At 38.2% G+C, this 13337-nt stretch overlaps 1 protein-coding gene across 1 annotated transcript; it reads right to left on the bottom strand.

Moving 5' to 3' along the window:
* Nucleotides 1-3699: 3699 nt before the first annotated feature.
* LOC128470347 (urotensin-2-like) lies at nucleotides 3700-6957 on the bottom strand. Its single transcript, XM_053452222.1, has 4 exons — nucleotides 6811-6957; nucleotides 5387-5509; nucleotides 5113-5156; nucleotides 3700-3979 (listed from the first exon to the last, which is right to left on the bottom strand). The coding sequence occupies exons 1-4, from the start codon at nucleotides 6911-6913 to the stop codon at nucleotides 3863-3865; spliced, it is 387 nt and encodes a 128-aa protein (XP_053308197.1). The 5' UTR covers nucleotides 6914-6957; the 3' UTR covers nucleotides 3700-3862.
* Nucleotides 6958-13337: the final 6380 nt, after the last annotated feature.

The following is a 13337-nucleotide window of genomic DNA, read 5'->3' on the forward strand; positions in this document are numbered from 1 at the left end:
AAAATAATACTAAGTGGAGGAATGTAAAAATGCGTGGGATAGGAATATGGCTCAAAAAATCAAAGACGAGACCTACTAATAGATTCTTTTGAGGATTTGCCCCCACCCCTGTTGGCAAGATTTGTGAATTAAAAATAGCCCTGGATATGAAGGTTGATTTTTAAAATGACAGGAATTCCAATATATCTTTCAAACTCTATTGATTAAGTCGTGTCTGATGTGACCTCCTGGTGACCGGTAATCTAGGAGCCCATCTGTATGCATTGCATCATTCTAGCACATACATTAAACACGCCATGCACCTTCCGTGATGTCTTTTATGAATAATCATAGCTTTAGAGGAAGAAAACTACTTATAGCTTGTTTTTGTTTTTCGGTAAGTGTAATTTTTGAGTTTTTCTTTTTCAAATAAGGAACTATTTTACGTCAAGGAAGCTGGGATCTTTGGTTGGTTCCACGGCGAAGCCATGGTTCTTCAAGTAGAGAATGTGAGAATAGCAATGAGGTTCTCCTCGTGCAGGTGAATATACACCACTATTAAAAAGTTTGGGGTCGCTTAGAAAGGTCCATGGTTTTTATAGAAAAGCTAATTTTGTCCATAAAAATAACATGAAATGGATTAGAAATACAGCACAGACGGGGTTAATGTTGTAAATGACTATTGTAGCTGGAAAAGGCTGTTTTTTGTGGAATCTCTTCATAGGCGTACAGAGGTCCTTTATCACTCCCATCACTCCTGTGTTCCAATGGCCCTTTATCACTCCCATCACTCCTGTGTTCCAATGGCCCTTTATCACTCCCATCACTCCTGTGATCCAATGGCCCTTTATCCCTCCCATCACTCCTGTGTTCCATGGCCCTTTATCACTCCCATCACTCCTGTGTTCCAATGGCCCTTTATCACTCCCATCACTCCTGTTTTCCAATGGCCCTTTATCACTCCCATCACTCCTGTGTTCCAATGGCCCTTTATCACTCCCATCACTCCTGTGTTCCAATGGCCCTTTATCACTCCCATCACTCCTGTGATCCAATGGCCCTTTATCCCTCCCATCACTCCTGTGTTCCATGGCCCTTTATCACTCCCATCACTCCAGTGTTCCAATGGCGCGTTGTGTTCACGGATCCAAAATTAAGTTTAAAAGGATAATTGATGGTTAGAAACCCTTTTGCAATTCAGTTACAGCCAGAAATGTCCTAGATTTTCATGACCCCATACTTTTGAACCTGTATCATCAGAACCCCTAAAACAAACCCACGTTCTTTTATGCAGAACATTGTACTGTTACTTTGTTACCAGCTACTATGTTTTTTTACTTTGATGAACACTCTTCTCTTTTGGTCAGACTGCTGGTACGATGTATAACATTTCAATAAACCTTTGGGTTAACTGGAGTGTGGATAGAACTTGCAAGGTTTATGGTACTTTTTGGGAAGATGTTGAAGGTCAGCGTTCCTCAACCTTTTGCTTCCATTGTCTTTTCTTCTATCCACGTTTGTGAACCGGTATGCTCTCCTTTTTGAGTATATTTTGTCTTCAACAGTATTAACTTCTGAAGGAAGGACTTCTAAGGTCTTGAAAGCTCCGGTTACCCTACATCTATGAACATCGGCCCCCATCTCCTGCACCAATACACCATCCATTTCCCCGCATACTCCATGGCACAGGACAGAGTCTGTCTGCCTGGACTATCCATATCGCTAATAGACTGAGCGGCACGTACCAGCAACTGATTATGGAGACATTTGTCATGGCCGCTGACACTTCTTCCGGGCTTATGACACGCTTGTTATGAGCAAGATTTATATAATAATGGGTCTGTCGTCAGGTTCCCATGTCAGAGATGGATGGTAGGGTCTGTGGTTAATCGATATCCCTGATACATGACCGAGAAGTTAGGAGCTAACACACCACGAAGCGCATACTTCACATGTTTCCACCAGAGTCGGTCTGAAAAACAATATATTTTAAAACATTTCGTCTTCATGTTCGAGTTCTGCTGTTAATAAAGATTTTGCAGAATCTCAAACTCTACAATCTGTTTTTTTTTTCATATATTTTGGGAAAATCGATTTTCACGGCCTATTTTCCCTCAGTTCGAGTTAACTTTCAGATAGATTTTTTTCTTGGTTTTATTACTGGGGTCCCGGGGAATGTAAAGAAACAATAAACCAATAGAATTTGCCACCGAGACCATCACAGAGGGAGCTCGCTGCAGTTTACAAGCAGCAGTGAAATGACATTTTTTTTTTTTTATTAGGTTCTTAAAATTCGTACAGAGGACTTGAGTGAAAAAAATATTCAACCAGATGCCGTTTTATCATTTTGACAATTTTATGACATGTCGATGCTGCTCCATATGCAAATAAATTTGTCTTTATGAAATGGTATTACAGGGGGAGAATGGACAACGGATTTCTAAACCTTTGCTTCTTTGGTTAACACTTTTATTTCAGAGCTCGGAAGGGACTGAAAACTGGCCCAGGTATGCTGAATTGGAAGAAAATGGCATTGCACCAGTCCCACATGGCCAAGTCACAATGATGAAAGTGTTCATGCAAGAGGTTACTTAGACAATGGTGTTTATACAAGAGGTCACTTCTACATTGTATCTATTGTTTTCTTGTTCCTTCGCCTCCCTTTCCCCCCAGAAAGCACCTTTACAGGTTTTGTCATCTTGAAGGGAAGGATGGGGTTCAATATTCTCATTGAGGGAGTGCAGCTCTAGAAGCGGAAGGTCGGGAACTTGGTGATCTACTTTGACCTTACAACAGCTTCATGGCCTTTTGGACTTGTTCAAATGTCTTTGAAGAGGGGGAGACTCACCGGTCGATAGAATCAAGTAACCTTAGGCTTTTTCCTGACACTTGTTCATTCCTTTGCTCTGACCATATGGTTGGCAGAGAAAAATGTTGCCCTGGGGTCATAATGATTGGTTATTCATTGTGCTTTTGTGCTTTTTATCTGTTTTTTTTGTCATTGGATTCCCACATGGGATCTGAGTCAGAGGGAATTTTTCTAAAGACAGTGGTGTTTGGTGTTAGACTTTTGGATGCCACCACTCTCTATCACTCTCTGTTTGGATGCCACCACTCTCTATCACTCTCTGTTTGGGTGCCACCACTCTCTATCACTCTCTGTTTGGGTGCCACCACTCTCTATCACTCTCTGTTTGGGTGCCACCACTCTCTATCACTCTCTGTTTGGGTGCCACCACTCTCTATCACTCTCTATCACTCTCTGTTTGGGTGGCACCATTCTCTCCTCCTTGGGGTTCCAAAGCTCTTCAGAGGTCCCTAAGGTAGATCCAAGCGTCTTGTTGACCTTATGGCCAGTGAAGGGCAGAATTTGTTGAGGCCCCCAAATGCCACCAGGAAAGGGGGCCAAGGACGTTCTACTCTGGTGTTTTGGCTGGAGAAGTGTGGGAAAAAAAGACTGGGATTCATTCCATTGTGGCTCATCTTTTGCACAGGTACATGAGTTTGGTACAGGACACTATCTTTGGTTTTTTTGGGGTTTGTTTCCTTGAGCTAGTCTGGTCTTTATACACAAAATATCTTATAGCTAGAAGGTACGATCTAATTTCTTACTATGCACCTTTATTTAACACGACAGCTCATTCATATATATACAGTATATAATATTTATGGATCTATATTTAAACATGTATTTTCGAGAGCAGAAAAATATACCAAATGTTTGCAAAACATAAAATATTTATTAATTTTAAAATAAAGTATACAGAATCATCTAGCTTACATGTCTACTTAGATTGTTTAAACTAAGCATCAATATATACAGCTCTCCAAGGCAAATAACATTCAGAAAAGTACGCGGAAAGTCTTCGCCCCTCCTTGGGTTTTAGACGCAGTATTTCCAGAAGCACTCGGACAAGTTGCCGCGTTTTTTGTACTGCTTCCTCTCTTTTGACTGCAGACGGTTCAGCAATGATATACGGGGATGTTTGCCAAACAGACCCTGAAAAGATAAACCAATTAAACACTTAGGGTTTGTCGAAAAAGTTGACGCAACGGCAGTTATGTTTTCCAAAGATGCCTAGTAGGGTAACCAAACTATGGAGGACATGGCAAGATTGGGGCTAGTGAACTCAGTCTTGATTCTACCAAATCATGTTGGGTATTTCTTTCGCTTGTGATTTTATTCATATAGAATATGCAATACTAATCCTTATCTAATTGGCCATATCTTGTCTGGGGTTCAATCTACAATCCGTGTGTAGGTCAGGTGGTCTTGGCATCCTTACGTCGCATTCTGGTCTAGGGTGGAAGCTCGAGGGGTGGCAGCCCCTCTGTCTCGGTTCTGTGGGTTGGGGGGGAGAACTCTGATCTCCCAAATAAGCCCATTTACACCATGGGGCGACTACTGGCTCAGCCTTGAGTCAAGCCTTGGACAGAGGCCATTGTGAATGTTATAAAGTTATAAATGTTATGCGATAGAGGTATTTAAAGTTAAAATGGTTGTATATTGGATTTCCAGAAAAGTGTAGAAAACAAAATACATGGCTTAGTTGGCAAGAGAACAAAGGGAGTTTATCGTGAAAAGTAATGCTGGACTAATATAGATAGATAGATCGATAGATCGATAGATAGATCGATAGATAGATAGATAGATAGATAGATAGATAGATAGATAGATAGATAGATAGATACATATATTATATATATATATAAGGCAAAAGGAAACCTACAACAGACGTTCTAAATTCGCTATACACCAAATAAACCCATATAATGATATTATTAACAGATTCAAATTATAACTAAGTGAGAAGGTGATAAAAAATATTAGTTAAAAATAAATTATGTGAGATAAAATGCTGAACGCTTGATTAAGTAGATGCACCCCTATCCACTTTTAAAAGGAATAAGCCTATAAGAAAGCAAAAGGCGTAAGTAAATAAATAAAAGTGATCTTCATGAATAAATACATAAAACGTTCAAAAATGTATAAAATTTTAAATTCATATGACTTTTCTGGAGGTTTTGCTTTAAGATCGAGTAGATATTATAACCAAGCTTATGTGGGAGCGTGGATGGTTGGTTACGCTCTAACCCTATGTTCATTCTGTAATTATTCTCGTTAACACTCACCTCTTTAAAGCCGTCGTCCATGGCGTAGGCACCCAGACTGAGCCCTGATTGAACAAAAACAATACGGAAACATTTTACATAGATTTAGACCAGACCCCCAAGAGCCCTCAACAGAATTTACAATACTGTCTCTGAACCCATCTATAGGGTTCATTAAACACTCTAGAATGTTCTGAATTAAATTCCCAATGTTGGCATTGGGAAGCCAAGCTGTCTCGGTATTACATTGGACTGTATATAGATCATATCTCCTACTCATACATCTCATATTTACCTTCTTTATTGAACAAATCATCCATATCATCCCCCAATGTTCGCTTGTCTAGATAAGTAGGCAAGTTCTGCAACAAGTGTGCCTGGTCTAAATTGTTTAGTTCTGCAAAGTCCAGCTTTGAACCTAGAGTCGGAATTAAAAAGTGAAATCTTAAGAGAACATTAAACACATAAATAAAATGCAAGAGTCCTCCATACCCATAGGCAGGTACAGTTATTGTCCTATATTAGCAAAAAAATAAGATTTTAACCCTTTCTTAATGACAGGTGCTGCGACATCTGGAATAGAAGAACAGGGATGTCCGTGTCCCGTACTGGAAGGTCAAAGACAGACCAAGTTTTTGGGGTAATATTATGACACTGTTTAAGTAATGAAAAAGCTTAACTGGCAAGAGAGCAAATGGTTTTATTTATAAAGGGTCATTCTGGTGCAAAGTTTAGAAGTGCTCTTATCACCATAGCAACCAAAGAAATACTGCTACAGAATTGCTCTTAATAAATATATCCAAAGCATCTGATAATTGAGCTAATAGCTTCCCAAAACATTCAGCATCAAATAATTATTATATATGAAATGTTATTATCTATGGTGAATTAAGTCAAAATTTATTAGAAGACGGATTATTCATTAATTTAAATATATAAAAAATATATTATGTCATTTAAGCTCGCCTCCTAGTTTTTAACATTTCTTGTGACAAAAACGTGAAAAAATGTATACTATATCAAAATACTAGTATATCACACATTATAATATCACAAAACATCCCCGAAAAGGGTAATGCTATAAAGGAAATAATAAATATTTTTAATATTATTAAATATTTAATATTTTCAAATATTCCATGCTTGAGGGTATAAAAATCTAATTATTTTATTCAGGGATTTTTTTTTACATTTTTATTAATGGCAGCAGGTGGTTTTGATTCCGATAATGCAGATAATTGTTGGTTATAAACAAATTTTGAAGATAATAAAGAATAATTCTGATGCAAAGTAGTAAGTAGCAATAATTATATTATCCAATGGAATCTTCTTGCTAATTGCTTGACTTTTAGAACTGGGTTTGCCGTATATAATTATCACCATTTAACTCAGAAATAAAATTCTGTACAAAAAAGGACCCTCCCTTAACTACGTAGCTAAAATTGTAACAATATTTTGTGAATAATAAAGCTGTAAATTCAATGCATGCCGAGAGCTGAAACCGATCCAAATCTGCATTAAATCTCAAGGTTTCTGTCCCAGACATATTTATTCATTGTAATAATATGGGTTCTGTATTAAAAAAACGGAAACATAGAATTTTATTAAAATGCCTTAAAATAAATCAATAAATTAAAACTCTGCTTTCTCCTTGGTGTTAAATAATAAAAAAAAATATTTAAAAAAAATTAAAAATGAAGGATAAAAATTGTTTCTTACCTCGAAGCTGATAAGGAACTTCGTCGGAGTCAATTATCGGGTTAGACTTTAGAGGACAGGAGATACTGGCAAGCATAACACCGAAATAAATGATTTTATGCATGTCTGCTGGATGGAATACAATTCTGCTTCTTTGTCCTGCGTGTGTCACAGTCTTTTCCAACAGTCTCTCGTCTCATTCATGAGCCTTTACTTATATATCAATTCATGACGTCATAACCCACATCACTCTTCCGACCGTGATCCAAAAAAAAAAAAAGAGTAATGAAGAACCAATGGATCTGTTCCCGGTGAATTCTGAATGCAAAACACTTTGCATTGAGGTAATTCTTCAGGGATCGCAGACAATAAATTTACTGTCTCTTAGGCCTTTCTAAAAAGTGCGTACAGTATCGCGGCAAATGTGCCGTAGCAAATCTGACTTGAATGAAAAGTAACTTGTGCTTATAAATCACGCGTTCGGAAAGGGTCAAGCCTTGTGTGAGATGGCCAAGGCAATGAGACATCTGATTTATGGACCTCTACCTGGTTTGACGTAGATTACCAAGCATGAAATGTTTGATTTTTTTTTTTTTTAGAGAGGCGAATGGATTCGATGTCAGATTTGGGCGTCTGCGACGGGTTTTTGATGATTAGGGGACTTCTATTAACTATTATTAGACAAAAGTGTTCTTATCCTTCGATATTTTTTGCTTTACTACTTAACATTTTCTTTCGCCAGAGGTCCAATCTTTTTTTTTGTTGGTAGAGTAAATATTATTTTATTGATACAAAAATGGGCAGCTTGAAGGAAAATACCAACCTGGAAATAAGGCATAATATTTTATACCGACATAATTCAGATGAGTGTTTTTAACCCAGTTTGGAGGATTCTGTATGAAATAGGAAACTTTAAACTATGGTTAGACGTCAGCCGACATATATTGTAGAACCTTTAGAAGATCCAACAAGCAGAAACAAAATGTATCAGAATAACAATATTGATTGAATGAATTATATCAGAGGTTAAATGATTAAATACTGTAACGGAATTTAAAAGTCTTCTTTGGCTATTTCCATTAAGTTACTGCTTTGGGGGTTTTTAGACATACAGGCGCGCTTATAATGGTGTTAGCGTGTTTGTTAATAGGAATATGTGCCATGAAGGCAATATAATGAAGTATGATAATATCTACACAGCCTGGAACTTCTCTCTTCTGCTAATTCTGTACCCAAAGATTATGTTGTACGCTTGAATTCTAAATAAAAATGTATCCAGTGAAGGGTGTTACAGAACGCCAAATCACAGCCCACAGATGAGATGTAATTGCTGCTCCTGGTTAACACGTAAAGAGCATTGGCTGTTTATATACTCATGAAATCTGTATATGTTTCCAAAACCAGTAGTTACTTTTGTGTCGCTCTTCCACTAAAGTGGATTTCATACGTATCGGGCTATATAACTTCCCTATCGGTGCTAAACCCTTTCCTATTTCTGGTACAGGATCTGTGAGATGGGGCGATGGGTTAAAGCTCAGCCTGCTAGGTGATAGATATGGGAATGCGCATTTACACAGAGCAGATCAGAATAACCTCACCCTCTTTATCTGTCCGAGCCTTATTTTATTTTTTTGGTTGTTATTCTTTTTCACTCTGGTTGTTTATGGATGGTCACCTGGATTTGTCTGGATCACCACCAGAGCCGAGATAATCTTTTCTCCAAAAACGTGTATTGGTTGCAATGGCCTCACGGGAGCCCCTGCAGCCCCCACATTGTGAAGGGACCCAAAACACCAGCTCTTCCACCCAACCTGAGCCAGACATACCGCATGTGTATGTATGTAATAAGGTATGTTAGTATGTGTGCAATAATGTTACTGTATGTGTGTATGTTAGTCTGTGTACGTATGTGGCTCTATATTTGTTGGTGTAAGTATGTGTGTGTGTATGTTACTGTATGTGTGCGAGTACATATGTTACTGTGTGTGTGTAGACATGTTAGTGCATGTGTGTGTGCACATATGTTAGTGTCTGTGTGAAAATATATGTAACTATGTGTAAGTACATATGTTAGTATCTGTATGTGTGTTAGGATGTTAGTGTGTGTATTTTACTGTGTATGTATAAGTATGTTAGTGTGTATGTATAAATATGTTCTTATGTTAGTGTGTGTTACTGTGTGGGCTCCAAACATACGTCTTGCGCATGGGCCCTGGTATTTTTTATTATCCCACTGATTGGCTGGGGAAGACCGGCACTTGCCTTTGACCATTACCTGTTCCCTGTAGATATCTATTCTCCTGGGAAGCCAAGTTATACCGTACCGTTTGGTGACTGTCTGTTGTAACTTGCAAAATGTGCCAGTAAAAAGTTATTTAGCACTGGCTTCCATATAAAAAAATAACAGGAGTGAACTCCGACTCACCGTCCGTGATGTTTTACAAGTCTGGGTTACGTACTACACAGAAATACAAAGATGACGATTTATCAAACGCCTCAAACTCTTCAATCTCGCTAAATGAAAACAGAGCCATTTTTGGATCCGTCCGACTGTTCAATCTATCAAAAGCAGCAGAAAAATGTTACAAAAATTGTCATCCTTGGATTGATGTGCCTGAATAATTTCTGGATTGCTTTTTTTTCCCCAATGGGTGCTTCATATGATATTCTAAAGAAACAATTGGTTTCAACTTGGTTTCAAGACTGATCATTGAAATTCATTAAAATTCACGCACTTTTTATAAAATCTTTTTATTGAAGCTCCAAGGTCAGTACTTCTCTGTGAAGGACCATGGTGTGCACCGGATCCCCTAATCTTCTTTTTAGCAGCGGACAGTCCCGTTCCTGCCCTTGTAGAGAGCCAGCAGGGTGTCGGACACCCGTGTCCCCTTGCTGTCACCTTCCCGACGCCTCCTTGGATTAAATACACGCTGTTCCCTTACACCAAGCAGTAAAAGCCAGACTAATAACGGTTATAATGCTGGGATAGTCTTTAATTGCCTGGACTCATTACCATAAGGAACTAAATATATTCTACGGTTTGGCGTTGCTTTCCTTGTTTTTGAAAGAAAAGCTAATTTTGGCCATTAAAATAACATGAAATGGATCAGAAATCCAGTGCAGACCGGGTTAATGTTGTAAATGACTATTGTAGCTGGAAACGGCTGATTTTTTAATGAAATATCTTCATAGGTGCACAGAGGCCCTTTATCACTCCCATCACTCCTGTGTTCCAATGGCCCTTTATCACTCCCATCACTCCTGTGTTCCAATGGCCCTTTATCACTCCCATCACTCCTGTGTTCCAATGGCCCTTTATCACTCCCATCACTCCTGTGTTCCATTTTGTAATTATGTTACAACCAGAAATATCCTTGTTTTCCATAAAACCAGCTGAGTGACCCAAACCTTTGAACCGTAGTGTATCTTTTCTATCAAGATTACAGCAATTTACCGTAATGCTCCTGTGCTAGAAGTTAACCCTGTCCATTCCTGGGGAGCACAACCTCCATTGTTGATTGTGTTTCCCATTCTGAGCATTGACACACTCCCCTTGAAAGTTATTCATCCATATCTATGGAAAGGGCCTTTCTAGTGTTACTCATATACGGTACTCAATTTTCTTCTTGTTTCAAGGCATGTTTTTTTTTCTTTCTATCCAAACTGCAGATTCTGAAGAAATTGAAACCACTGACCTCCTAAAACCCTTAACATTTCCGGTGTCCATCCGGTGTTATCTAGAGACCGGGGCACTGAAGCTTTAATAGACCTCTATCAATTTTGCAACTCCTTGGGCCAAGAGAGATTCAAATCGGGACTGTCTAATTAAAAACGGAATGGCTGGCAGGTATGCTGGTGTATTTAATTTAATTCTTTGAATTTTGCAAGTTTTTTGCGTTACTTCTCGGCCAAATGATTATTTCTAGAATGGGACATTTTTACAGACCTTTTAAGGTTTTCCGAAAACCATTTAATGATCACCCACAGTCTATATACACGGCTAATGATCCATGTCCATACTTTTGTTTTGTGAAACAAAGTTATCTTAAAGCTGTGTTTAGTAACAAAGAACAAAGAAAGACACAACAACAAGAGCTGAACGATAAAGTTTTAAATATTATTTATTGGTTAGTTTTATATTTTAGATTTGATTTTAGGTTAGTTTAATTACACGTAACCAAAACGATCCAGAATGGGGCAAAAAATCCTGTGTGCCGAGTAGAAATTTGAAGTTACAGCCCTGAAGGGTAGAAATATTTCCTGAACGTGGGCTTCGGAGTCTTTATGATGTGTTCTCCAAGCTGGTCTGTTTGCAGATGTTATGAAGTGAGATCCAAGCCGATCTGTTCATGAACGGGCAGCCAAGAGCTTTAGGGTGTTAGTTACATACATAGTTACATACATAGTACATAGGGTTGAAACAAGACCTAAGTCCATTAAGTTCAACCCTTCTACCTATCTTTTTTTTACTCTTGATCCAAAAGAAGGCAAAAAACCCCTAATTAAGCTATTTCGAATTCTGCCATCAGGGGAAAAAAATTCCTTCTTGACTCCAAAAGGCAATCGGATTTCTCCTTGGATCAAGAAGCTCTAAAATATTAATTCTATTTAAAGCCCTTTATAGGGTGCCTTCATTGTCCCTGAAAGACTTGTATGTTATAAATGTCTATTTAAAGAGTCTGATTGCAGGTATATTGTAGTAAGACGCACAGACGCTGTATCCAGGTGCGTCTTACTACATCCGGTGTCACATGCTATGAACATAGCACAAGGAAAAAGTACTGCAAGTGAAAAAAAAGTTACTAAAAGCAGGAAATCCAAAATGATCCAGAAGGAGGCAAAAAATACTTCCTGACATTGGCGATCGGTGTTACAGCTCTGAAGGGTAGTGATATTTCCTGAACGTGTTCTTCCAAGTCCGTCGTAACGTGAATGTATATGTGTAAGTGCATATTATTATTATTATTATTATTATTATTATTATGTGTGCCTGTATGAATGTGTGTGCCAAAAAATTTATATGTAAGTGTGTCTGAGCAAGAATGTAGATGTGTATATATGTAATAAGTGCATATTATTATTATTATTATTATTATTATTATGTTCATAATTTATATTTATCATAATTAGCTTCTGGGCATGAATGTTTATGTATAGCTGCGTACTAAAAAATAATATATATATCGAAATGTTTATATGTAAGTGTGTGAGAGGGAGTGTGTGTTAGTAAGTTGGTGTGCGTCGATGTGCATCTGTTTGAAAAATTTAAAAGGCAGGCATGCAAGATAAGAGAGAAAAGGGAAAGAAGATTGAAAAAAGTGAAGAAAGATTTCAGCAAGTGAGGTGCAAAAGAGATTGCCAAGCAAGCATGAAAGGATAGAAGAGAAGGGAAAATGTACTTGTCCTTCCTGACAAAGAAGAGCGGCGATTGGTGTTACAGCCCTGAAGTGTAGCGATAATTCCTGACCGTGTGCTTCAGAGTCCGTTGAGATGTTGATCATAAGCAAGATGCATCGGGTCAAATCTTCTATCTTCTAGTCCAAACTGCTCCATCACCCCTGTGAATCTCCTTACGACACACGATCCAAAGCGATCTGGTCGTAGATGTTATCATATATGACCCATGTAGGAATGTATGAATGAATTCATGAGTGTGAATGATTGTGTGTGAGGATGAATGTGTAAGTGTGTAAAAACACACAGAAGTAGTAAAAACACTACACCGTTACATACAACATAATCCAGTGTGTGTGAGCATGAATGTATAATAATGTAAATAATGTGTAAGTGCATATTAATATTTTTATTATTATTTTATAAGTTATATTTATGTTTATGTGTCGGTGTGTGTAAGTATAAATGTGTATGTCAATTTGTATGTCTGTCTGAGAAGGAGTGTGTGTTAGTAAGTTGTGAGTTGGTGTGCATGTGAGTTATGGGGGTAAGGGGCCGATGGGGCCACCTGGCTTTACATGCTCCCGGGGTCAGAATGTGCCACGTGTTTTATGTACATTACAGTACATACCTCCTACTGTATACAGCAGAAGTTTAACGATGCAGTGTTATAATGATTCCAGCCCACAGGATGCAGGGCCAGATTAACGGCAATCACATGTACTTTATGTATGTGTGTATATGTATGTATTAGACATGTGCAAATGGGCCAAAAACTGTTCGGACAAATGTTTCGGTTTGTTTTTGGCTCATTTGTTCTTAGGCAACGAATTCCGTTCCCTGCCCATTGAGTTTGGGTAAAAATTCATGGGCATAATTAACTTTGAACTAAATTTGTGGCCCATTGCCCACATACACCCCCATTCAGTCTCACTCACTGATGGTTGGCAGAAAAGGCAGGGAAACATTTAGAAAGCATGAGAGAGACTGAATGAGAGTGTGAGAGAGTGAGTGACAGTGTGAGTGACAGTGTGAGTGCGTGTCAGCGAATGTGGACCCACGAATTTCGGATAAAAATTCAGAGTTGTTTGCTTTGTTTTCATCCTATTCATAGGGAGTCTGTCTTGGTTTTCGGAGCTTTATTGCAATTCGTA

This window comes from Spea bombifrons, chromosome 12 (assembly GCF_027358695.1).
Source record: "Spea bombifrons isolate aSpeBom1 chromosome 12, aSpeBom1.2.pri, whole genome shotgun sequence".
NCBI lineage: Eukaryota > Metazoa > Chordata > Amphibia > Anura > Pelobatidae > Spea > Spea bombifrons.